Below are 25,916 nucleotides of genomic sequence, written 5' to 3'. Positions count from 1 at the left end.
TCTGAATATTTTCGTGTCTTCTCCCTTTTGCGCTTACCCTTATTAGCTGCAACATCTGCACATCTGCAGGCGCAGCAGGTTCTGCCTCGTCACTTGCATGTTACGTGGTGGATGGTATCTCGCTTGTGCTTGTTGATTTTTTCGCTCGAGTTACAAAACGATCCATTTTATATGTATGGTCTTCTCAATAATGTCGCTGCGTGCATCCCTGTGTCTGGGTCTTCAGTAAACTGGGGCCTGAATAGAATCTCGTCCAATCACGGGGAACCTGACAGAGCCAGCGCATAGACATAATATTATGTCTATGAGCCAGCGTGTGTCACACGGCCTCGTGATTGGCACATCTGCCTCCATTTTTCCGTTCGCTATAATATTTTGGATTTGTGTCGGGCATTTAAAGACATTGCAATTTGTGGGAAAAAACGGTTTGTAAAAAAAAAATATATATAAAAAATTGTCTAATCAACCAAAGATTTCGCGACCCCCCTGCAGTACCTCCGCGGACCCCCTGGGGGTCGCGACCCCCCTGTTGAAGACCTCTGGTCTATAGTATAAACAGCAGGACAAAATTATTTTGAAAACGTACCTATTTTATATTTTCAAACATTTACGCAGTCACGGTGTAGTGGAGGTTCAATTTACCTCCATGGGGACAGTGCTCCGGGGGGCGGGGTTGACCCGGGTAGAGGGGCGGGGCAGTTGAGAGGTCAAAGTTGAATTAATTTTGTCTTTTGTGCCAAGCAGAAGAGTGGAGTCTGATCGAACAGCGGCGTCTCTTCCCTCTTCCCCGGATCCTTTTAAAACTCCCTCCCGAACCTCTCCCCTTCCACCCTTGCCACCCTACCCACCCCCTGAACACTCTTCAAGGGACGGCTCGGGTAAGTCCTGCAGAAATACACGGCTTTGTGGCGGTTTGCTCTCGGAGTGAAGGACGGGGATAACTCGGCGTGTTGCCTTGGTGCGCTCCGTAGGCCGCGGGATCAGACTAGTTCCTGGATCAAGCGTCGCTAACGATAGCTACCTTAATGGAAAATAACAGATTTGTGTTCCGCTGTATAGACGACAATGAGTTAATTGCTAAGCACTGTATTTTGTAGTGTATTATTATAGATGTGGTGGCCAGATATCCCCACAGCTATTTCTTGTGTATTTTGGTAGTTGCGGTAGAAATGCTAACGTAGCATTCAATGCTTGCGCGACTAGCTGTGATGCTCTTTCTAAAATAGCTTATGCCATGCTATGAGCTTTCTTTTTGTTGACATTGCGCACTCGACACAAAGTTGCCATAACATAAAGAGGATGTTATGGTCTTGCATTTCTCTCTTAAAATCTACCTATAAGCTATGTCGCTAACGCTGTTTTTACGCCAGGAAGTAGTCACTGCCTCATGGAGACAGTGGGTCATTGTGCTAATGTGAATGAGTGGACCCGGGCCAGTCTAATGTGAATTACTGGACTGAAAAGCCTCATTCTTTTAACATGAATAGAAAACGTTATTAAAATACAGCACTAGATCAAATCAACACGATGTTATCTGCATTCATCTGTACATTGATCTGCACTGACAGCAGCTTTTTTAGTAAACAAGGCTTTTCTGGTCTGATGTCCTCATAGTTTCCTGTCACTACATTTGTCCCTGATAGTCACATTTTCCGCTCTATTGCAGACATTCAACCAGTGACCTAAGACCCGCTTCGTGGCCAGTTTAATCGTGGATTCAGCAGCAGAAATGGACTCAAGCCTGGTTGAAGGAGGACTTAATGTCACCTTAACCATCAGGCTACTCATGCATGGGAAGGTGAGTGTGACTACATGCAGTGTTTGAAAATGAGCACAAACATTGCTTTCCATCTGCCAGGGACAGCGGCTTTAACACACATTTGTGTTCTCTTTTGTAGGAGGTTGGTAGCATCATTGGCAAGGTAAGTTGTTTTTACTGCCAGAATGATTACTATCTAGTAGATCTTGGCCCTCTGTGTTTTGTAAATATTGTGTATTTGTGCTTTCTTCACAGAAAGGAGAGTCTGTTAAGAAGATGAGGGAGGAGGTAAGATATTTTTTGTATTGTACTATGTTGGTGAACGAGAACAAGCATGTCCATACTTTAAGTGACTTTGACTCATGCATCATAAGATATTCCCGTTTTGTTCCCCTTTCCACGCAGAGTGGTGCTCGCATCAACATCTCAGAGGGGAACTGTCCAGAGAGGATCATAACTCTTGCGGGTCCCACCACCTCCATTTTTAAAGCCTTCTCCATGATCATTGAGAAACTGGAGGAGGTAAGAATCACCCGCTGGTTCTGATTTCAGACACGTTAAAGCAACTGGATTGACACTTTCAGGTTTTCTTACTCTTGTTGTTGTGTCACTGTTTATTCCAGGACATCAGCACCTCAATGACTAACAGTACGGCCACCAGCAAACCACCGGTCACCATGCGCCTCGTCGTGCCTGCAAGCCAGTGTGGCTCTCTCATTGGCAAGGGTGGCTGCAAGATCAAGGAAATCAGAGAGGTTTGTCATGACATTTCATTGTTTTTTAAAGTCTGTGTCTAATCCCTGATTTGTTCTAACTGTTGTGTGTGTCTTTGCAGTCTGCAGGAGCTCAGGTACAAGTAGCAGGGGACATGTTGCCCAACTCAACAGAGCGTGCCATCACAGTTGCAGGGACCCCACAGTCCATTATCGAGTGTGTCAAGCAGATCTGCGTTGTCATGCTTGAGGTACAGACACTATTTATATAAAGCTGCTATCGATCTGTTTGAATGTTGTTATTTGATATACATTTATTCAGGGTACATACAACGTTTGGAAATGCTTAATTTCATTTCATTTAATTTGAAATAAGGAATTACGTAAAATATGAACTTTATTGAAACCTGGGCATCATGGCAGCTCAGCTTTTTATAGAACCACGATGAGTTCTTACTGCATTGATCTCAGTTCGAATCCAACCTGTGGTCCTTTTGCTGCATGCCAACCACATTTCAATATATCTGTTTAAAGAAAGCAGCCAAAATGCAAGAAAACTTAATTCCTCCCTAACATGAGAGTAAAATGAATTTCCCTGCTAATCAAATGTCCCACTTGGAACCAACGCTTGAGTTTCCACATAATCTTGTGTTTCGTATACGCAACCACTTATATTAGTGACTCTTTAATAGTTCAAATCTCCTCACGTCTCACACTTGACACAGAGCTAGCTAATCCTTAAATAATCATTATCGAACCCTTCAATCAGTTGTTATGAATAACTGAAAATGTACAGTGACTGATGTTGGTGAAGAAATACTGTAAGCCAGATTGTCCCCGTTGCATATGTAGCTACAATTTAGATTTGAGCTTCTTAGGTCTTTGTTGTTTTGTTTTTTAGGTACCTTGAAAGTGCTTGAGTTTCGTACAAAGCGGTGTGAATCCTGGTACTGATCCTTCTGATGGTTTATTATATTCTGTGATACCTTTGATGTCACTTCAATAGTTAATGGTGCTATTTCTGTGTTCTTAGTCTCCCCCAAAGGGAGTGACCATCCCGTACAGACCCAAACCCTCAGGCTCTCCTGTCATCTTTGCAGGTGGTCAGGTAAACAACACTTCTTTGTTTGTGCTCTACATCTGCTGTGTGTGTGCGATTTTTCCCTGTAGTGTCCGCTGTTTTGGGGAAAATGTTCTCACTTTTTACTGAAGCACTTCTGGTCAGAGGAATTTGATTGTCCTTGGGCTATCACCAAAGTTTTTTATGCACTCGTGCTCGGCTTTGTTATTGTAGCACACCAAGGACAGGGGACTGATGGATATTGGAGTCCACTGTCACACTGCCACACCCTCCTAAGTGTTGTTCTCTCCTTGCAGGCATACGCTGTCCAAGGGCAGCACGCCATTCCTCAGCCTGATGTAAGTGAAGGGCCCTCTGTAAGTGATCCAATATATTTGAATCTTCGGTCCTCAGGAGCCATGCCACCTTCTTACTTCATCCCACTGACTATTAATTTTCCAACCCCCACTGCCTGATATCCATTTAACAATTTCAAACATTATACTTATTTAACATTTTAAAAATGATTCCTCTTTTTTTTACCCTTTTTAAGGCTAAATCATGAGTTTCATGTTCCATTTCATATTTCTTCTCATCCTCACTATAACCACTTAATTTCAAGATTTCTACTTTGTAATCTCTTCTAGATGTTCGCTCATGTTTCTGTTTGCTCTCCGTGTCCTCTCCTCCTTTGTTGCCTCAGCTCACCAAACTTCACCAGCTGGCCATGCAGCAGAGCCCCTTCCCCATTGCACATAGCAACCAGGGCTTCCAGGGTAGGTAGACATATTGAAAGAGGAAATCGGCTTAATGTAAATTGGTAACAATCCACCCAGTCAACACTTTCATGGGCTTTCTTTGCATTTCTTCAGCTGGGATGGACGCCTCTGCACAAACTGGCTCTCATGAGCTGACCATTCCAAACGATGTAAGTCGCATTTATCTCATCATGTACTGTTTTTTAAGTAGCTTGTTTTTTTATCTTTCGTCTTTTGTTTAAAGTGCTTATGGTTCCTATGTTCTTCTTCTTCTCCCTCAGCTCATTGGCTGCATTATTGGCCGTCAGGGCGCAAAGATCAATGAGATCCGTCAGATGTCAGGGGCTCAGATCAAGATTGCCAACCCTGTGGAGGGCTCCACTGACAGGCAGGTCACCATCACTGGCTCCCATGCCAGCATCAGCCTGGCTGAGTACCTGATCAATGCCAGGTAAGAAGCTTTATGCTACTGCAACACCTCCACTACAGAGCAGGGCCGACTGCTTACTTTGTAACAGAAACTTTAAAACTCTAATCATCACTCATTTCTACTGGAAAGTAAAATAAAAAACACGAAACTGAGATTTACTTTTGTTTACACACTGTTTTGTTTTACTTGTTTTTTTTCCCAGCTCTCCAAAATGCACTAATCTGTATGAATGGGGCTTTAAAAATGAAGTGTTATCGCCTAATCACGGGATTAGTGTGGAAATATGTAATGTGTATGCTATTGCCAGAGCAATGCCGAGCACAGACGGAAAGTCCCATTTGGACAGGATAAAAATGTCTGGAGGAAGTGAATAATCAAATATTTTCCATGCTCGTAATTTCTCTCACTTCATCATTTTGGGGCGCCATTTATGTTATTGCCAAATTGCAACGTGTAGCTTCTGATATTCTGCAGGAAATTCAGATAAATGAGTATTTAGAATCAAATATGAAGGTATTTAACACTTCCTTGTTTTTGTTGTGCTCCTCAGGCTCTCTTCTGAAGCTACTGGACTCGCAGCCAACTGACCTGAGGATCTTCATCAGCACCTAACGTAACCCCTCCCCCTACTTTTTACCAAGAGGTCCCTTATTGAACTTAATGCAAAAACCAAGTACTATAAACTCACTGTTTTCTCCTCTTTTTTGGTTAGACACCTACTCAGTTGTAATTACAGCATCATCATGATATTGGTATTTTATTTATTTATTATGTTTTTAAATTCCCTTTGCATATAGTTTTTAAAGACTTCTGTTGTATTTTTTTTCCCTCTTATTTTACTGTTTATCTGTATGAACTTCTTGATATAGGTAAAACGTTTTGGAAAAATCTGAAAAGGCATAAATAATGTTTTTCTTATGTCAGATTTTTCTTAGAAAATGTACAAAAAATGAAGAAAAAAAGACACAATAACATTATAGATGGACTGTTCTCTCCCTTTTTAAATATCTATTTATTTTTATTTAATACACAGCTCCGTGTAAGAGTAGAATTCATTGATATTTGCCATCTTCTATTTGAAGCTGTACTTCCTGATGAGGCATTGTGGGTTTAACGGGTTTCAGTGGGTGTGAATGATCTCCAGGTGAAGATGTATGCAGGAAAAACGTAGAAGTAATTTATCCCTCGTTGAGTGCGGGTTCAAACGAGAATAATAAGCTACGTTTTGTCTCTCCTCTAATTTGCTGAGTAATTGTTTTGTGTCATTCCTGTGTTTCCATCCGTTTTATTTCTCGATCAGGACTTTTGAGCATTGTTGTGTATTGGATTCTGATAAGGGTGGGTGGGCCTTGGTCACCAGGTGTGGGCCTGAATGAGAGGAAAATATTTTCTTTTCTCTGAAATTACTAAGACCATAGTAATGATGATGGTGATGATGATGATGATAATAACATTGAAATGTTTGTTTTAAATAGAGAAAATATTTTTTTTAACTGCAGGGCTGGGGAATGCTGCAAGGGGCAAAACTACAAGACATATTTGTCTTTATACGTATATTATGCTGAGGTATTAAATTATGATTAACTAGAAGGAGAATTATAGAATTAACACTAGTTTCCTGCTATCCTTTTTTGCCTGGGTCAGATTTTATTTTTTATTATTCTTTGCAGGATGAAGAAACTCACGTTTTTGTGCACGTTTTCAAACTATTGTAGATCTGGGTGCAATTAAATTGTTGAAGAAATGAAATACAGAAATAAAAAAAGATGTGAAATGCTTAATCAGTTTTTTATTCTTATGTTGGGATGTTTACTTACTTATAAAGAAGACTGACCACTTGATTATCGAGCTCAAGATTTATTAATAATCCAACATGGCTTCTTCCAGTACGGGGATTTTACTTTCTATAAACAAACCAGTGTTAAAGACAGGTTAAGAAAAGACACAGGAACCTTTTGGACATGCTTAAAATCATTGAAAATATCGTTTTATTTCTCATTCAGCTGTCTCATGTGATGCAACAGCACAGACTGTAGTATATACTGTAGATAAACATCACACAACTTTTTTTTTTGTTTAACCAATACATTATTTATTGTTGCTCATTATATTTTGCCTTTGATATAATTCCTTTTTTACAGGTACAATGTGCAATGCTGTATAAAAACAAAACATTTCTATTTAAACCCAAAGGATACTTACTGTTCTACTAGTAACCACCACAGAGAAGTGCTCTATTCCTTATCTGGCTACCTCCGCAGTTATCTTAAAGGGTAACAGGAACATTTGAGGTTCTTATGAAGCGTATGAATATCATGAACTACAGGAGTCCTTTTGGTTCTTTACTTAAAGGGGAACTCCACAGATGTTACACATTTAAAGTTGTATAAAGCTTTTTCTTTTATACAACTCTGGAGACTACCATTTCGAAAATGAAAAGTATTCTGGAGCTGTGGAGTCAGAAATGAGGGACTTTATTAGAGCTCTGTAGCCAGCGCTTCATCTCTACGGGAGGCGACCTTAGCTGCTACTTGCCAAACACAAATCAAGACTGTGGCACAATGGGACTCCTTGTTCCTGATTCCATTTTCTTAGGCTTGCATTGTTTAAAAAAAAAAACATCTTTTTGGATAAGCTAGCAAAACAGTACCTTAAGAGTTTTTAATGAGTCTGATATTTGCCTGAACAGGATTAAACCTACAAAACCTTTAGATCTCTTGCCTAATCGTAACGTCCAACATGGATGATATTCTTCATTATTTTTATCATCGATTTACGAAGATACACTGATTTTTTTTCTTCCTTGTACAGCTGGCAAGGCTAAACTTTCCTGCAGATTTTTCAATGGCTAAACGTTTTTGATGTAAATTTCTCAAATTGAACAACATTGAGTTATATTGGAAAGTATGCACTACTACATAGTGCTTTAATATATATCAGCAATGGCTTTAATTTATGTCCAACAAGATGCATCTTTTAAGAGGGGCGTCTGTAGTGAGATAAATGTAGTATCTTGAATCATTAGAGGCCCTAATGGGATTTAAAGTGACTGTCAATTTCCATATACATAGGTGGGAGACCAAATATAACAACTATAGTAACTAAATAGGACCTGCTCTCAGAGTGTATGTGGGCATTATTCACGTGTTTTGCCGAAAATTCATTAATGCCAACTCAGAACAGGCAAAGAAGGTTTATACCAATTTATTAGGGAGTCCCGAAACAACTGCTCTTGGCCGAGATGCATCGTGGGTAATGTAGACTCCAGGTTTTTGACAAGAAATAATAATGGGAGGATTAAAGCAGACAATATCTCTGGTTGTACCACACCGATTTTGACCTCTTGATCGCTTTTTCTCTTGAACTGTTCTTCGTTAGGCTGACAATGTTACAGGAGTGCAATACTAAACTGGAGAAGTCCTTTACTGAAGCACTAGCACCAGTGTTTGTTGCTTAGATAGTACCTTCGTTACCAATGCTAGTGTATGTCATTACATGAACACACTACGTCCTACTAAGAAACACAATCAAATAGCCGACAATTTGAGAAACCGGTGAAGCAACACCGGTAATGGCAAAAGTGCATTTTTTTGTGACACAAATGTTCTCCATCCCATCACTAAGATAAGCTTAATAAAAAAACCTCAATGATGTGTTTTACGTACTTATAATTCAGTAGTAGAAGGGTTAAAAAAAATAATATATTACCTACTGAGCATCCTAATCATCGTGATGGACATCTTGGTGAGATTTTCATTCCCTTTTTTTTTTTTTTTTTTCTCGAGTGCTGACATTTATTAACAAAAGAAAATAACTGAAGTAATACTTTCAGGATTAAAAAAGTGTAAACTTTCACAAAATATAAAACTGACACATTCAAACCATAAATGATAAACATGTAGTCATGCATTTGTTCACAGGGCTGCATACCATTTAGTCTTACATTTGTATCTTACAAATAAAATAAAGTTAGATATTTCTCATGTGGTATGTAATGGATATTTACATTATTATTCTTTAATATTTGATGCATTAGTGTGTGGAGTATCATGGAGGATGCTCCCAGAGTGAGGATTAGAGTGTTTAAAGGACAACGAGTGTGGTTTCTTGTGCGTGCGTGTGCGTCAGTAGTAGGGTTTTTGCTGAACCGGAGCTGTGGCTTAGGTTATTTTGCCTAAAACAAAAACCCTACTGAACTTAAATGACATTTACCAGATGTCACAAGCTGCCAAAATATCAGATGTCAGGTTATGACAAATGTCCTATGCCATCCAACTAACTTATGAGACACCATAAGTCAACTTGTCATAGTCTGAGTGGTGAAGTAGGTGTGATTCCTCATGACAACAGTAATGTACTGCATTAGGAGCTGTAGGTCTTTGCTAGCATCCAGCTTTCTATGGAGGTGCTGTGTGTGGCGCCTGTGGAGACCCCTGGTAGGGTAGAGAGGGCTGCACCCACGCTCCAGCACTGGGAGGACAACTGGGCTCTCCGCTACCCGACTGATCCAGCTCTGCACTGTCGCAGTCAGAGTCATCACACAGGGCCCGGCTCTGAAGAGAGAGAGGGCATGTCATGCAGTAGATGTATAAAGCAGAATTTAAACCATCTACTTGTGTAGAAGCATCAACTTAACAATGCTAAATTAAAAGAACAGGTCATACATTTAGAAGCTTTTTTCTGTTGAGCTAGTTGAGGGTTATCTTATTTATCCACTAAAGACAGTCAGGTAGTTTGGTCATGAGGTTCCCAACTAAAGGGTCGCACGATAAATCTTGGGTTGTAAAATAATGAATGGTTTATAAAACAAAAAAAGAAAACTTGTGTTTACAAAGCGAAGTGCGATTATTGTATTTGAAAAAGTAATTTAGCATGAATCAATCCTTTAAAAAGAAAGACTAATTGATTAAAGAAATCTTATTTGATTAAGACCAAAACAACCTTTTAGTCGACTGATCTACAAAGAATGGGCAGCCTTAATAAGGTATATCTTTATGTCTCAAACTTTAATTTGAATGTAACTTTCAGAGAATTTCTAGTAATCTGAAATCGGGGAAAGCGTCCCAACCAGAAACCAGTACATTTTTTGTAAGGTGTCAAAGGCCAAAAAGGTTGAACAGCACTGTTTTAGTCTTGTATTTAAACACTACGAAGAACACATTGGCCCTTATGTTCAAATTTAGCAGAGTTTCTGAACACTTAATTACTTCCGACCACTGGCTTTTGGAGTACGATATGTTCTTTTACACCGGTCTCAGAAGATGGCACAAACAGAAACATGCAACTCTCTATGGTGGAGCTTCTTTACCTCATTAGGATTCCCCCCGGCGTCCAGCGGAGCTTTGGCCGGTCCCAGCGCTCCGTCTCTCTCCGACAGGCCGTCGGTGTTGTCCGCCGGGATCTCCGACCCCTGGGAGAGGAGGTCGTCGCTGCGGTCGTCCAACCTGTCGTCCGTGTTGGTGCTAACCACGTCGGGGGTGCCACTGTGAGAGTGGTCGGTAGTGTGGCCTTCCTCGCCGTCCGACACCGACAGGTTCTCTGAGCTGAAGGTGGACACCGACTGGCACTTGGTGATGCTAGTCGGACGTCTGGAGATACAAAGGAAAACAGATGGCGGTTATTCACATCGCCAGCTGCGAGCTAATCCTTGTCAGGTTTATACATTTCCTTTGTGGTGTTTATTGGTTGTTATCAGAATTTTGTTAACAAAAAACTGATTTCAAAATGACCGATTTCGTTGACAAGACTTTGCTGCTGGTGATGTTTTTATTTTCTATACAATGTCTTTACTTTTTGCTAGATGTTAGCACAACAACTTGTAATATTGTGTCTGCCCATCTGTGGAAATTTTGTGTTGGACAAGAAAATTAATTCAACTATCTTTAAAAAGAAAAATGATGATGTGTAAGAATGACGCAAACAAAAAGAAGTACTCTTGTCCTTGGAATAAATCAGAAACTCTTTCAGAGAAGAAAGATTGCTTGAGGACATTTTCCAGTGACGAAGGAAAGCAAGTTACTCACCGTCTCCGTGGTAACTCAACTTCACTGTCAACTTCACCCTCCTCCTCCTCTGATGAAACTCCACGCCTCTATAGAGGGAAAGATGCACAAGTGAAAATGACCAAAGTATAACCAAAGGAACACTGAGGAGTAGGATCAGCTGAGTGGCGCTGTACCTGTTTGCGTGAGATAGCTGCCCTGTACAGAATGGCTGAAGGAGTGAGGTGCTGACTCCCTATTCCTCCTGATGCTCCACGGGGCAGCCTCACAGCCCCAGCCCCCTCCTCCTTATCCTCCCCATCATGACGTGGAGATCCCAGCGACCCCCTCCCTGCCGTCGCCCCCCTCCCACACGGTGAGTCTGGGCTGCTGGAGAACGGGAAAGATGCTGCGTCTTCGCTCGGCGTGTCGCTGCGTGGTGGCGTTTCTGTGAGATCATCCAGACCGGCTGCCCCCGCCTCAGACCCCCCTAACCCTGCAGAGGCACTGAGGCTCCCCCCTCTCTCCAGCCCACCCACAGAAGGTTCCCCTTTCCCCTGCCCCTCTGCCTCGAGCGTGGTGCAGATGAGGTCGGGGCTGGAGGATGAGAGCTGCCTCTGCTGCTGCTCGTGGCTGAGGCTCCGCAGCGCTGCAGACGGCTCCAGCAGCTGCTTGGAGGTGTTGGTGCTACTACTGTTAACCTGGGTAGTTGTGTCCCTATTAGACGAGGACTGATTTGCCTTGAGTCCAGCCAGGTCCCCGCTGCTGCCCTTCCCGGGCTTGCGATGGCGGGTCTTTACCCTCCGAGAACGGCTGGGAGAAGTGGAGCTTCTGTTGGGGCAGGCCGGGATGGTGACTTGCATCACAGAGGAGTCCATTTTGGGAATGATTACCTCAGACTTGAGAATGTCTGGCCTGAAAGAGTACGAGGGATTAGTCAACAGCTACAATCCACAAGCCTGATGAATATTCATGTCAGCTTTAATGTTTTATTAAATACGGACTGGAACAAGATCACACACCTCTTTCCCGAGGGCAGTTTCTGCGGGACGTTTCGCTTCTTGATGAGTTTGTCCATGGTGTTGGAGGAGCTGCTCTGCCTGGAGCTGTGATGCTTAAACAAACCTGGGTACTTTTTATCCAAAGACTGCTCTCTCCTGGAAATAAATACCAAAAGACAACAAACTCTTTACTCACCGTAGCTCATTAATTTCTAACTAATGCATACTCTGTGTTCATGGGTTTATTTGTACCTCTGCAGCTCCTTCTCTTTCAGCTCCAGCTGCAGCATGACGGCGCTCAGCTCCATGTAAAGGTTGTTAGCCCTCTCCAGTTTTCTCTCATAGTGCTCACGAATGTCCAGAGCATGCCTGAGAAGACAAGACGCTGCTGCTGTCATTGTGCATCCGCATGAGAGACTCCAAATGCTCCACAATAGGCATGCACTCAAGGCAATTATTTCATCCACGTGGGCAGACAAAAGGAATGACACTGAGAAATGGGACAGTTAAGGTGGCCTTATGCATGTGAGCTCACATAGCAAAATGTACCATCATCCACTGGTTGCAACTACATTTATGTAAGATTTGAGAGGAATAAAAGCAGACCTGAGCTCCTCTCTGCGTCGGTTGATCAGTTCCTCATCGAGTCGGTGTATACAAGTCCCCTCAGATTTAATCTTCTCAAAGTGCTGTTTCACCTCTTCTCGCCATTCAGCCTGATGGGAACACATTTCTGTTAACCTTGCCTCGTTTCATCATAACGGGCATTAAAACCTCTTCTCTTCTGCACGTTGTCAAAGTCTGATTAATGCTTAAGCCTGTCTGGGGCCATGTGTATATTTGGGTACATCTGTTCATTAAAATTATAGCTGTGTTTTTTGTGTTGAGGCTTGAAAGAAGCAACCGTACCTGAGACTTGAAGTACGTCTCTTGTGGAGTGGACAGCACATCCGCTGATGCTATATCAAGATGAAGAAGGATCTGACGGAAAGAGGGCCTGTTCCTTGGCTTACAGTTCCTGCAAATCCCAGACAGGAAAGACAGCTGTGTACATCTACAATGCTCTGCAAAATCAATAAAGTCCTTAAACCACAGACTAACACTTCCCTGTGCTGCTACTCTCAACCTTTGCTTTTACCTCTCTAATATCCCCAAATTCAGCCTCTCTTGTCCTCTCTTCTCTGCTGTGCTCATTATTTTTCTTTCCTCGTCCTCCACTTCTAGGCGTTACTCACCAGCACTGTCTGAGGAGGATCTTGAAGCCGTCGGGGCAGCTCTCAGGTACGGGCAGCTGCAGGCTGTTGTTCCCCACTCCCCAGATGATGGCAGATGAGTCCACATCTCTGTAAGGTACCTCTCCAGTCAGCATCTCCCACAGTACCACTCCAAAGGACCTTTAAGAGGACATGTTGTGCTCATTTTCAGGTTCATTTCAGACAGGGGGGGAGTGTACTTGTGTTTTAGCCTTTCCAAACAATTTACATGCACACAATCTTATATAACTCACTATAGGAAAAGGCATAATGTGTTCCCTTTTAAAAGTCTGTTAAAGCTTCATTCGGAAAGTCTCAAACAACCTAAATAATGCATTATAATGTACTCATAGCAATGTCTAATCATAGTCCAAGCAATCAAATATTAATAATGCTTTCAACACTGATCATAACAAACCTACAGCATTTTATAATTACTTATAAGATCCAGTATCATTACTATTCACACCTGGTGTAATACATTTTTATCTTCTTTCCAATGCATTATTATGTGATAATACATTACTCTAAGTGTTAAAGAGATGAGGTATGTTTATAATGCATAGACATAGGTGTCATTGACAGTAATCACAAATACGTAGATACAAATTCAAAACAGCACTAAAAAACCTGAACCCGATATTGACACAGGAACTGCTCTCGTGCTGTAGTGCAGTATAGTATAGGTAATTGCTAAATTGCTGCATCCGTTGAAGAGAAAAGTGCTGATGTCTTTGTAAGACAGAAACAAAGTCACTGTTAATCAGCCTTACCAGATGTCCACCTTCTCCGACACCGGCTCATTCCGAATGACTTCAGGCGCCATCCAAGCTACGGTGCCGGCGAACGACATCTTGGTGCTTTTGTCACTGAGCTCCTTCGAAGTGCCGAAGTCAGAGATCTTCACCAGGTCATCATGTGTGATCAGCATGCTGCAAAGGGGGGGAATACATGTTAATTTACATGGAAATAGGCAGGCCGGTGCGATCCCCTTTTGCTGCGCCTCTTGTAAATCTATATGCGGTTGGTCTTACGGTGACAAACAGTCGATATAGGAACTATGGTCGTGTGTTGGCTGATTTTTCAGGTTGAGTCCACTTACTTGGGGGACTTGAGGTCTCGGTGGATGATTTTGTGGAGGTGCAGGTAATTCATGCCCCCTGCAATGCCCATGGACCAGTCCACCAGGAGAGAGGGGGTGATTTTACGGCCCGCCCTCAGCACCTCGTATAGTTGGCCTTGGGCACAGTACTCCATCAAGATACAGTAACAAGGAGCCTGGGTGCACACGCCCCTGGAGAAAAATATGGCAGTCAGATAACATGACACAGTTGAACAGAAAAAGATATGTATGCAGTTTAAACTGTACGATATCATGTGCTTCTTCCTCACTTGAAAGTGATGATGTTAGGGTGCTTGAGTTTGCGGAGGTGTTTGATCTCGGTCTCTTTGATGTCCCGCACTTTTTTTACAGCCACGTCATCTCCATGGAACTTGCCGAGGAAGACGGCCCCCTGTGCACCACTGCCCTACCCACTGCAGGTCAGAGATTTCCTCAAAGGGAACTTCCCAGGACTCTAAACTCAGACCAATAAGTCCACAAAAAATGCAATGAATACATGAAGAAAGCATGTTATACAGTATTATCACAGGCATTGCAAGAGATCATTTTTTAGCAGCATCCTTTGAGGAAATTACCTAATTTATATCCAGCAGACATTACAAAGCTGTGTAAATGTCAATATGCACTCCTGGCAGAGAGGGGGCTTGCTGAGCAAATGTTAGCTCCATGCTACACATAAGAATGGGCTGGCAGGACACAATAACGTCATATGAAATGCCTGCCATGTTCAAACAAATGATACACTGATAACTTCTCCAGTAGAATATTGCATTTCTGTCCAGAGAACAGGGAAGATTTAAGGGAAAAACAATCAACTTATAGTTTAATCTTTCTGTCCTCTGTCATACTGACGTGACTTAAACGACTGTGAGAGTACAGTCGCTGAAGAGAGACGAGATGGGCAGAATAAAGATGACAAGCAGATCAATTCTTCATGAAGTCCACTGAAGTGTCCAGATCTCTGGAGAGCAGCTACAGCGGGGGCAGATGCACAGGAAGCACCCTCCCCCCCTCCCAGCCAGCTGTGAAAACTCACTGTAGCTGTTACTGTGAATGACCCCCACTCTTCCAGTGAAAATAAAATATATTGATTGATGGTTTCTTTGAGATTTATATTTTAAAAACATCTGATGAGCTTACACAATATTGTTTAAGATTAAACAAATGACTCCTAAACTCTTAAGCTTGTGTCCACAGGTTGTTCTACCACACACAATCCAATGTCAGACCATGCAATATTAAACAAAACAGAAAAGGAAATATCAGAGAAGGCTCCCATTCATTTTCTCACAACCCCTGGACCTTTTTTCCCCCAACTCCTTACGTTGGAACACACTAGATGAAACTAAATGTTAATAAAGTAGCTAAATGATGTCCACCTGTACCAGCTACTAATGCATGGATGCACCAACTCCAATCTTATAATATAATAATACACCTATCCCGGAGTCCTTTTACTTTCAATACTTTAAGTAGATTTGACTAGCATTACATCTGTCTGGCAGGATTACAAATGAAGAATTTTCACAAGTACTGTAATATTTTTTTATTGATATTTTGGTACTTTTTCTTAAATAGCATAACTTAATAGTTTCCCCACGACTGTGGAGTCCAAACTTCATGTAGAAATGAGATCATCATTTTCTAGGGTGTATCTCTATGGGTATGGAAACAGCACAATGACAGCTACAAACTCAGCAGCACATCAGTTTCATGCTCTGTATTGGAACTATGTTAATTTGCATCATCCCTACCAAATAAAATGTAAATGTAAATTATCTTTGCTGCATGGCATAAGGGTCAGAGAGCAAAGACGTGTATCACTTGCTGTCACATACCTTCATGGCTATGTTTGTGTTCAGTGGAGTAGGCCTTTCCAATCATGGTCCAGACCGGCTTAAGGCAGCCAAACAGTCCCTCCAAAAAACCTCCACTTCCTGATTGTAGTCGAATGTTATCCGACTGGCTCCGTACAGCACCAGCCTCTGGACTGTGGCCGGCCTCTGCCCCCCCGCCACACTGGCAGGCCTCATGTTCATGTAGTTTTAGCACGCTGTTGTCAAAGTGGGCTGAGGGTCCATCGCTTGGAGTGGGGCTGCTGCCGCCCGGCGCCCCTGGTCCACCGGTGTCGATGGACAGCACGTTGCGGATGACACACTGTGTGGGCGTCAGGTCCGTTTCGGGGGTGCAGGCAGGGGTGTCTCCATCGAATCTTCGATAGGGGGGCTCTGAGATGGGGGTGCTGAAGCCTGACAGGGAGGGGGAAGGGGCACGGGGCTCATGGATACAGGTCCCACTCATTAGGGGTTTCCCCAACACGGCAGGTTAGGGTGGATGATGGAAGGATGAGACACTCGCCTGGAGGAGAAGATATATGATAACATTAGAATGACTTGTAGTATAAAGTATATTTTACTTTTCCATGCAACTTTATACTTCTACTCCATTACATCTCAGAGGCAAACATTGTACTTTATACTCCACCACTTCATTTGACATTATAAGTTACTTGAAGATTCAGATCAACAATACAAAATGTTGGCAACAAATAAACTTTAATGCATTATTTTAGGTCAAGATAAAACTTTTTGATCCCTTGGTGACATTCTCAAGCTACCCAGATTTATTTGTAAAAAAACAATGAAATGAAGTATATATTATTCTGAAATAGGCCAGAGTATGATTTTTGCTATTAGTATTAAAGGGCGTTTTACTTTTACTCAACAATATGTAATATTTAAATTGACCTTCATTTGTTCAGGTTTAAAACAGTGTTTATCTTCAGCACTGGACAGCTCCACACTGCAACTGGAGCTGTCCAGTGCTGCTGCTGCCTTCCCTTCTAATGTCTCCTTTGATCTTTTAAGAAATGACTGGCGTTTGCACTAACTTTTCTCTTATTCAAACCATGCACAGCAACCAAACAGTGGAGTCGTGCTGTGAGTTAGGCATCCAGCCAGTCCCCCAGTTTAACCACATCCAGATTCTGCCTGAATCCTGCAGTAAAACCTCATCTCTGTGTCTGTGAATGGAAAATCCATCATGCCCAGTGGAGCACATTACCCAGAGTGGAGGTGCATGGAGGTTTATGAATGAATCTACCAGAGGAGGGTTGTGCAGTTCACAGTCCATCACCTGTGCTTTAACTGTCCCTCTGAGGGGCACCAGTGTCAGACAACGTCTGAGCAAAGCTGCTCTGCAGCTCCATATGTCGTGCATCAAGTACATTGTGTGCATCTGAAGAATATGACGAATTGCATAACCACCTCAGTGTGTACGTACGTCCGCGCGTGAGTGCCTGCAAGTGTGTGAGATAGCGACAAGGAGAGAGAGAGAGACAGAGCACATGTACCAAATTCACACCAGCTCCATTTCTGGTAATGCACCACTGCATGAGAAGAGCCATGACGACTGTGAAATGAAAGCGTGGAAAAAATGGGCAATAAACAACCAACAGGCCTGTGCGAAGGAGCAATGCTTTCACACACACACACACACACACACACACACACACACACACACACACACACACACACACACACACACACACACACACACACACACACACACACACACACACACACACACAAATGCAAGAAGATCAATCTTTAAATAACCGAGGATGTGATGATGACACTCAGCAGCATCATAACCGACGTGCATGAATTGCAAGCCCGATGCTTACTATAGTCCATGCCAAGTGAAACTGCCGCAGCGTCTACAGCGTTTACTCAACGTTGGCACCAACACAAATATTTGCAATGTGGGCTTTCTCGCTGCACAAATACGATTTTCTAGCAACCATCGACGATGTTCCCTTTCTTGGCAGTATCGGTTCAGTGGTGCAGTGTGAGCGGCGTGAACGCTACCGCACCAAGCATCATACCTTAACGTCCTGTGATCCCCGATTTCTTATCCCACCAGCATTTAACCGTATAGTATGACATTCCCATACCTTTCTGCCTGCTTGATGTCGCGTTGTCAAGTGAAGGGGTGGGCTCGGCTTTCTATTTGTCGGTGTGAATGAGCAGATCGTTGTTTTCCTTCGGCGCGGGCTGACTGTTGTATCTCCAGTCCCTGTATCCACGAGTTTCACGCTACCGGGATGGATCCCACCAGGCAAATTGTGTTATCAATAACCGGGGACCCATGCAACGTGAGGCGCGCTGGGTTTTGGGGGGAGGGAGCTTTCTCCTTCCCAGTGCTGAATTGACGTCACGGAAATGCGAGTTGCACCGCGAGGGGGCGCTCCCACCACCTTCTGCAAACACACGTGCGCGCACAAACACAAACATTAACACACACGCACGCGGCTTCAGTTTTCCATCATCACATCCTTTATTTTAGTTCGAGCGTTAACCAGGATTATGATATTGGTTTACACTTAATAACACTACCTTTATTCATATTGACCTATAGGCTATTGTTCTACAATAGTTATTGAACCTTGTGTTGTATCTTATTCTGTACCTGTTTTAGGATGTTGTAGTTTGCAGCTGATTTGTTCTTTTTTTGCAACAAGACCAGGGAAACACAATTGTTTCCCTCTATTTACTGTACTGCACTTTGTACAGATGGATGATAATACAGTCACTTATCTGATCTTATCTCTTATCTTACCATGTGTCAGCCAGCATCTACCCTGCTGTTGCTGTTGATGTGTCCTTGAGCAAGACACACTGGATCCCTGCCGGATCACTCCAGGGAGGCTGGGGTGTAACTGCCCATTTGCTTTGCCCTTCTCTGGTGATGAGTAGGGAAATGCCCATTAATAACGCTGTAACACAGAAACATCCCTTGCTCAAATCCTGGTTATATTTTTACAGTTTATAAATGCACACATATTCATATTGATCACCCTTCACAGTCAATATAAACCCTACTTGCTAAGACATACATACATGTAATAAGGCTAGCTTCTCTACGTCCAGGTATATCCTTGCAGATTTTCTTTGCACTATTTGTATACTTAACAACTTACAGAACAGACATTTAACATTTTACTTAAGTGTTGGTAATGTGTGTGATTTCAAAATGAGTGTGTATTTTAGATCTCAACTCTTTAACAAAAACATTTGTTGTGTGTTTCGGGATAGTGCGGATGTCATGTCGCTCTGTGTCCTGAAGAGGGCAGCATAGCATCGCTCTGTCGCCGAACTCCGTGCTGTTTGTCCCTCTCGCTTGCTGTCGTCCACACGGCGCGATTAACTGAAAAAAACACAACAACTCAGCATGCACTTTTATGTTGCTGTTGTTTGGAAACACAACTGCCTATAATTGACCACACTACGCAGGACACAATACAAGGTAACTTCTAGCACGTATAAAATGAAGAGCGACGGGTTCTGTTGTCATAACCATGCTGATACTAAACTACTGGAGTTAGGTTAGCTTGAGCCAGCTAGCTAACTCTCACCGTTAGTGTAAGCTAACTAGCCATCTGTTCACCACAGTTTGCTGTAGAGGATTTAACATTGTTTCCACTTATCTGTATACCTGACTGACCCATTGTGTGTTTCCAGTGGTTTCCCCGTGTTGAAGATGTGCTCTCTGGCGTTGTTCCCCGCTCCCCTGCCTGCCGGACAGACCACTCTGTGCGAGTCCAACAACGAGCTGCTGTCAGGAGGAGGCTCCACTGAAGACCGACTCAAACAGGTCCGATTCAGAGCCTATGAATACTTATTAACAATATTAAAAGACATTATGTGGTCTGATTCAAAGCTGTTGTGGTTACTTCACATACCTTTTAAATGCATCAGGACATTCACTAAATGTGGTGTAGGAAGGTTCGTTCATCTGAGCCCTTTCTCCTAACCAAACGCTTTCACTGAGGGACCATCATTACATTGCCTTTTCCTTACAACATTGGGCACATTTATAATAGCTATAGAAACACATTGAAGAGCTGCATGCATGTGATGATATTCTCACACCTATCACTGCTTGTGTTTATGCCCTTGTATAGTGAACGTTGAATCGTTGTGTGTCTTCTGCAGGAGTCGAGTCCTCTGAGTTTGTATTTCCCCCGAGAGTCTCTGAAGCTTCACTGTCGCACAGAAAGCAGCAGCAAGGCAGCTTTCCTGGACCACTCTGAAACACTGTGGATGAGGAGTGCAGCAGCATGGTATACACACACACACACAAGCTCAAACACACTACAAACCCTACAATAATATGTGTGCCAAGAAAGTACAGCAAATTTGAATAAACAACAACTACTCACAGAAGTCAAATTCAATCAAACTGCTTTCTTAACACTTACAAAAATATCTGAAACAGTATTACAACAACATTTTGCATGCAATCATATTACACTGTATGCTGTTATAGTAACATTTTGTCACATCTTTTACAGACTTAGATTTTTAATTCATGTTATCTGTCCATTTCAGGCGGGATGGTGGTTTAACAGGGCTACTGGATGAAATTACCAACTCAAATACAGAAGGTACGCCAACATGTTCTTCTTTTTTTTTAACATAAAATGAACTGATCCTTTATCCAAATGATTGCTATGCATCCCCTCTCCTGTATCTTGGGTTCTTGCAGTGCCTAAATGGCTGTCAGTGAGTTCTGGCTTCACTCTGGCGTTGATCCGATGGTTCTCTTCCTTCCATGGCTCCCTGTTTCCTCATCTCACAGTAAGATTAAGTGGATATATGTGTTCCTAACAACAGTACACATAATTACCAGATAGTTATTGTGATGCTTTTATTAAATGTGTTTTTACCTGTTGTTTGGTGTGTAGATGAGCAGTGAGGACATGCTGGCTGAGTTTTCACAAGTGCTCAACTGGTAAGTGCTCATTTTTATTATCTATAGCTTAGTTTGGCTCTCAAAGGTCAGATGAAGGATTCTATTTATTATGAACAGGTAGTGAGCAGACGAACTGGGGACATGTTTTATTCTTACCATAACTGTCACTGGAAATGAGTTGTTTCATATTGTTTTCAATCATAATAATGTTTATCTACCACAACTGCTACAATCCATTCTTGGTTTTAAGTGATGGTCTTAGGTTTATACATGTGAAAATCTGCTTGAGCAACATGAAAGTTAACTAGAGATCTTTGATTTTTAACTGTTGCTTGACTAAAACAAGTTGCCTTCTTGCTTCACCAGGTCGGACTGTGTGGTGCGAGCCTTCGCCTGGCACCCTCATGCAGATAAGTTTGCTCTAGCCCTCCTGGACGACTCCATTAAGATCTACAACCCCAAAAGGTAGTGTCTACAGCTAATGGGAATAAGTCTACGCTGCATATCTGTGATTATAGATATATGTGGTGTAGACTTATTTGCTGATCAAAGCTTTAAAAAGCAACAATAAACATGACACAAGAATCCAGCTTTAATAGTCCAAAAATGGTAGAGCATTAGTATACTCTATAAACATGCAGGGCAACAGGTAGCGCCCTTAAGAGTTTACTAGCCAAGCAGATAAATAATAATGAAGGTCATTTCCATATCTCGAAATGAGAAGAAAAGGTTGAAAAAATATATCTGGCCTTAAAGCGAAGCCATTTCGTCATGTCCCAGTAGGAAGATTAGAAAGTTATCTCCCCCCATGATTCAGATCCTCTCTATAAATGAATGGGTTCTTCCTTGACCGATGCTACACTCTGTCAGCAAGTTTTATGAAAATCAGGCCAGCAGTTTTATTGTAATTCTGCAAACAAACAGCCAGAATCATAACCTCCTTGGCATGGTTAATAAAGCTGTGTCTTCAGGACATCTACAAACACAAAATCTGATCTTCGGCCTCCTCGAACAGCATCGTTCTTATGTTGCTCTGTCATTGTGTGACACTATTTTCCTTACACTCTTTTGTGCTCATGTCTCTCAGTGCCACCACCCCCACACTGAAGCACCGTCTGCAGAAGAGTGTGGCAGCGGTTCAGTGGAAGCCTCTGTGTGCGTCTGCCCTCGCTGTCGCCTGTCAGAACTGCTTACTGGTGTGGCACGTAGACCCCTGCTCACTGTCAACCAGGTACGTGAATTAAAGATGTTACGTATAGGTTGACTGGTTAAAGGACACTTGGATTATACTGCACAAGTTTTATGAGAGTCTTTAAATAGATTTATGAAATTAAGGGCAGCACAATTAAATAAAATGTTATCAGAATTGCAATTTGGATTCGTTGGTAAAGGCAAAATATGTGAAGATATCCTCCAGAGTGAATTATTGTGGAGCTTCAGAGAAGTTCCAGCCTATGAACAGTGCAGGTACTGATCCTCCTACAACACTGTCTTTTTTTAATGTCTTTCTAACGATAATGTGAATAATGTTTCCTTCATCAAGAATTGACTCTTTTTGAAAAAAAGCTAATTCAAGTTAACATGGAGTGAATAATTGATAGACAAATTATGATTATGGGGGAAATATCTAATGAATAATGAATTGTTTTTATTGTGTATGCTGGTTATTGAACACCAGTACAGACAAAAAAAGAAGATATTATACAGAATTTTCTTCAATTTAACTGTTGAACCTCTCTGTGTGCTCCTCTTCCTCTCCAGGCCTTCCTCTGGCTGCGCTCAGGTTCTGTCTCAGCCCGGTCACTCTCCCGTCACGTCCATCGCCTGGTCTCCAAGCGGTTCTCTGCTCGTGTCCGCCTCCCCTATGGACACCGCCATGATGGTACGAGGCGATCCCTATTATTCTTAACTCTTAATTCATTTTGAAAGATATTGGCTTAAAAAGTGTGTGTGTGTGTGTGTGTGCTGTTGTGTATCTTTCAGGTTTGGGACGTGGCCGCAGAAAGCTGTGTGCCTCTTCAGCGTGTCGGAGGAGGCGGGGTCACCTTCCTGTCCTGGTCCCCTGATGGCAGCCATGTTCTGGCCTCCACCCCCTCAGCCCTGTTCAGGTCAGAGACAGCCCTCCAGAGATTCAAACGTTTCATAATATTTTCTAATCTCACCTTCATTTATAGAGCTTTAAAAGCACATTTAATTTGGAAGATATGTAAAGCTGCCAATGAATATGTGAAATTCCTTGTGTATTATAATAGAGGCCGACTCTCATGAATATTTTGAAGGGATTAGGGGAATAGTCTGAGTTTAACAGGTTGTTATAAGATAATAAGTGGACAGAATTAGAGTTTTTACACATAGATAATTATAGTTTCTTTCTTTAGGGTTTGGGAAACCAGGATGTGGACCTGTGAGCGTTGGCCGTGTGTGAAAGGACGCTGCCAGGTAAAATACTGTTTTTAAACATTGTCTCGATGGATTATGTAATGTAAAAAAAAGAGCAAAGAAAGTTCAAAATAAAACATTAAGGAACATCCTTTAAAACAAAGGTTGTGTAACTTGATGTATTTTTTGGATTTTATGTATTTATTATTATTTTATTTTTTAAATGTATTTTAACTTACAAAAATGATTGTTTACGATGTCTTAAAAAGACTGAGAATAATATTAGATCATCTTTTTTTATATAGAATATATTTATTTGATGATCATGAGTCTGTTTGTTTGTTGTTTGTCTGTTTGTTGGGTTAGTCCGGCTGTTGGAGTCCCGATGGAAGTCGACTTCTCTTCACCGTTCAGGGAGAGATGGTCATCTACGCTCTGACCTTCACTGATTCTCCAGGTCAACTGTCTGTCTGCTACTGAATATACAGATGTTTTGTAGAATAAACACCCTGGTCAATAAATTATGAGCAGCTCAAATAGTTTGCGACTCAAGTTGGATGAAAAGTGATCTAAGAAACCCCAAAGAAATGTGATAAGTTGACTGAAGTTGACCGGTATGATGTCATTGTTATTCAGCAGGCGTTCCGACGTGCACGACCAAAGGTCCGCAGGCAGCAGCAGTGGTGGCTGACCTATCAGAGACGACCTTTAACACACCAGACGGAGACATCATGTAAGAGCTTTTCATTAAAAATGGATGAGCAGGGCTTGTAAAATCAAAGAGGGAAAACAGCAAGACCATAAGTACGAGAAATGAATTGAACAAAGCGTTTGATGAGCAGAAATCAGCAGGCGTTATTCAGAACATCTTGACTTCCTATCTGCATGTTACACAACACTCACTAACAGTGAAGAGTCGCTCACCTCTGTCTCATTTATCTGCCAGGGTTGGAGGAGAGATCCAGTCCTTAGCGTGGGACCCAACAGGAGAGAGGCTGGCGGTGCTTCTCAAGGGTCTGTCTCACTTTGATTCATCTTGATGAACTCTATCAGTATAATATGAGTGTTGTATTTTACACATTTTATTTTTTCTCTCAGGCGATTCACAAGCAGCAGACCGGCCTGCAGTCATAGCCATGTTCAAGACGAGAACCACCCCCGTCTTTGAGCTTCTGCCTTGGTTTGTACCTTCATGTGTGGTTGCATTTCATATTTATGGAGCACTAAAGTACTACATATGACTAGTACTCCTGCATGCCCAACTACAAGAGCTGTACTGAAGCTTCCAACGTTTCTCTATTTTAGTGGTTTTGTTCAAGGGGAGGCTGGCGCTGAGGCCAGACTGATTCAGTTCCATCCAAACTTCCAGCACGGAGCTCTGCTCACTGTGGTAGGTCTTAACATTACCTTTTCATACATTTGATAAAGTTTAATAACGTGGTGATTTTGGTCCTATAGGGTATTAAATAGCATCCTATTAAAAGGTCTAAAATGTGACTTGGTTAACCTTGCAGAAACACAGGTAAATGAGTGATATTAGCTTCTCCAAAGTAACACTTTGTCTGTCTGTTCTCAGTGTTGGTCCAGTGGAAGAATTACCCATGTTCCTTTCTACTTCCTGAGCACTAGTGTCCCACATTTTGGCCTGGGTGGCAGCCCGTCTCTGCCCCGGCCTCAGGAAAGGCCTGCAGATTTCAACCAGTCGCTCTTCACTGAGCTCGCCTCTTAACTGACCCTCACTGTCAGTCACACACTCACTCAAGTCATTTTTGTTATCATGGATTGTTAATAAACATGTACATTTCTTGCTGAACTGACTATTTTTGCTTCCTTTTTTTCTCAAAACATTTGAACCAGCATTTTTAACAGTTGGGAAGAGCATAAAGCCTAACGTATCCACAGTGTCCAAGTCTAAATTGATTGTAGTTTTTTTGTTTTGTCTCTAGTGTGTGTACGCAAGACACGTGACAAAGTATTCTCAGAGCAGATGGAAAATAAACTAATCTGGTCATCTCTCCCTCATTGCAATGCAGATAAGATACAACAAAAGCATTGGGACACTCTTCTTAATCGTAGAAAGGGGGTTGTTTTTTCTGTGGTTGGCCTAGGGCCCTAGGCCCTTTAGTTCCAGTGAAGGGGATTCTTAATGCTTCATCTTACCGACTCATTCTGGACAATTCTATGCTTCCGACTTTGTGAAAACAAGACCTGTTCCAGCATGACTGTGCCCCAGTGCACAAAGCAAGGACCATAAAGGCATGGTTGGATGAGTTTGGTGTGGAAGAACTTGACTGGCCCACACAGAGCCCTGACCTCGACCCCATCGAACACCTTTGGGTTGAACTAGAACTGAGATTGCGAGCCAGGCCCTCTCGTCCAACATCAGTGTCTGACCTCACAAATGCTCTTCTGGATGAATGAGCAAAAAGTCCCACAGACCCACTCCAAAATCTTGTAGAAAGCCTTCCCAGAAGAGTGGAAGCTGTTATAACTGCAAAAAGGGGACGAACTTCATATTAATGCCTAAGAACTTGGAATGGGGTGTCATATAAGCTCTTGTAGGTGTAATGTGTCGGTGTCCCAATACTTTTGTCTATATAGTGTATGTAGGAGCAACTTCAAGGACAGATAAGAGTAGTTTGAATTAATTTAAGACATGTATTCTTTTTTTCTTGGGAATGCTGAAGTGTTTTTAATGTTGTA

General features: G+C 42.2%; 3 protein-coding genes across 5 annotated transcripts; 2 read left to right on the top strand and 1 right to left on the bottom strand.

The window, feature by feature from the left end:
* Nucleotides 1-692: 692 nt before the first annotated feature.
* pcbp2 (poly(rC) binding protein 2) lies at nucleotides 693-6,501 on the top strand. Of its 2 annotated transcripts, none has more exons than XM_063884161.1 (13): nucleotides 693-878; nucleotides 1,667-1,798; nucleotides 1,899-1,922; nucleotides 2,015-2,047; nucleotides 2,165-2,281; nucleotides 2,383-2,514; nucleotides 2,595-2,723; nucleotides 3,506-3,580; nucleotides 3,850-3,891; nucleotides 4,236-4,308; nucleotides 4,405-4,460; nucleotides 4,572-4,741; nucleotides 5,271-6,501. In XM_063884161.1, exons 2-13 carry the CDS (start codon nucleotides 1,730-1,732, stop codon nucleotides 5,305-5,307), a joined length of 957 nt encoding a protein of 318 aa, XP_063740231.1. In that variant the 5' UTR covers nucleotides 693-878; nucleotides 1,667-1,729; the 3' UTR covers nucleotides 5,308-6,501. The 2 variants fall into 2 exon arrangements, with proteins under 2 accessions (XP_063740231.1, XP_063740222.1); XM_063884152.1 differs by having other exon boundaries at nucleotides 3,850-3,909.
* A 1,969-nt stretch (nucleotides 6,502-8,470) lies between these two features.
* On the bottom strand, nucleotides 8,471-16,379 carry map3k12 (mitogen-activated protein kinase kinase kinase 12). The gene is given in 14 exon segments (XM_063897239.1): nucleotides 8,471-9,273; nucleotides 10,029-10,308; nucleotides 10,744-10,811; nucleotides 10,899-11,616; nucleotides 11,724-11,858; nucleotides 11,955-12,071; nucleotides 12,309-12,418; nucleotides 12,612-12,720; nucleotides 12,938-13,096; nucleotides 13,729-13,887; nucleotides 14,058-14,249; nucleotides 14,348-14,484; nucleotides 14,486-14,532; nucleotides 15,917-16,379. Coding segments are annotated over 14 exon segments (2,850 nt in total). The 3' UTR covers nucleotides 8,471-9,117.
* Nucleotides 16,380-19,238: 2,859 nt separating this feature from the next.
* Nucleotides 19,239-25,026, top strand: aaas (achalasia, adrenocortical insufficiency, alacrimia). 2 transcript variants are annotated; one of them, XM_063906569.1, is made up of 17 exons: nucleotides 19,239-19,385; nucleotides 19,601-19,733; nucleotides 20,075-20,202; nucleotides 20,471-20,526; nucleotides 20,628-20,719; nucleotides 20,827-20,873; nucleotides 21,201-21,299; nucleotides 21,922-22,065; nucleotides 22,596-22,716; nucleotides 22,818-22,942; nucleotides 23,213-23,273; nucleotides 23,580-23,670; nucleotides 23,853-23,946; nucleotides 24,160-24,227; nucleotides 24,312-24,393; nucleotides 24,519-24,603; nucleotides 24,790-25,026. In XM_063906569.1, exons 2-17 carry the CDS (start codon nucleotides 19,620-19,622, stop codon nucleotides 24,940-24,942), a joined length of 1,560 nt encoding a protein of 519 aa, XP_063762639.1. In that variant the 5' UTR covers nucleotides 19,239-19,385; nucleotides 19,601-19,619; the 3' UTR covers nucleotides 24,943-25,026. The 2 variants fall into 2 exon arrangements, with proteins under 2 accessions (XP_063762639.1, XP_063762723.1); XM_063906653.1 differs by having other exon boundaries at nucleotides 23,850-23,946.
* The last annotated feature ends 890 nt before the right edge of the window (nucleotides 25,027-25,916 follow it).

This window comes from Eleginops maclovinus, chromosome 1 (genome assembly GCF_036324505.1).
Source record: "Eleginops maclovinus isolate JMC-PN-2008 ecotype Puerto Natales chromosome 1, JC_Emac_rtc_rv5, whole genome shotgun sequence".
Classification (NCBI taxonomy): Eukaryota; Metazoa; Chordata; class Actinopteri; order Perciformes; family Eleginopidae; genus Eleginops; species Eleginops maclovinus.
Note: the sequence above shows the minus strand (reverse complement) of the source record. Positions and strands in the feature narration are given on the sequence as shown.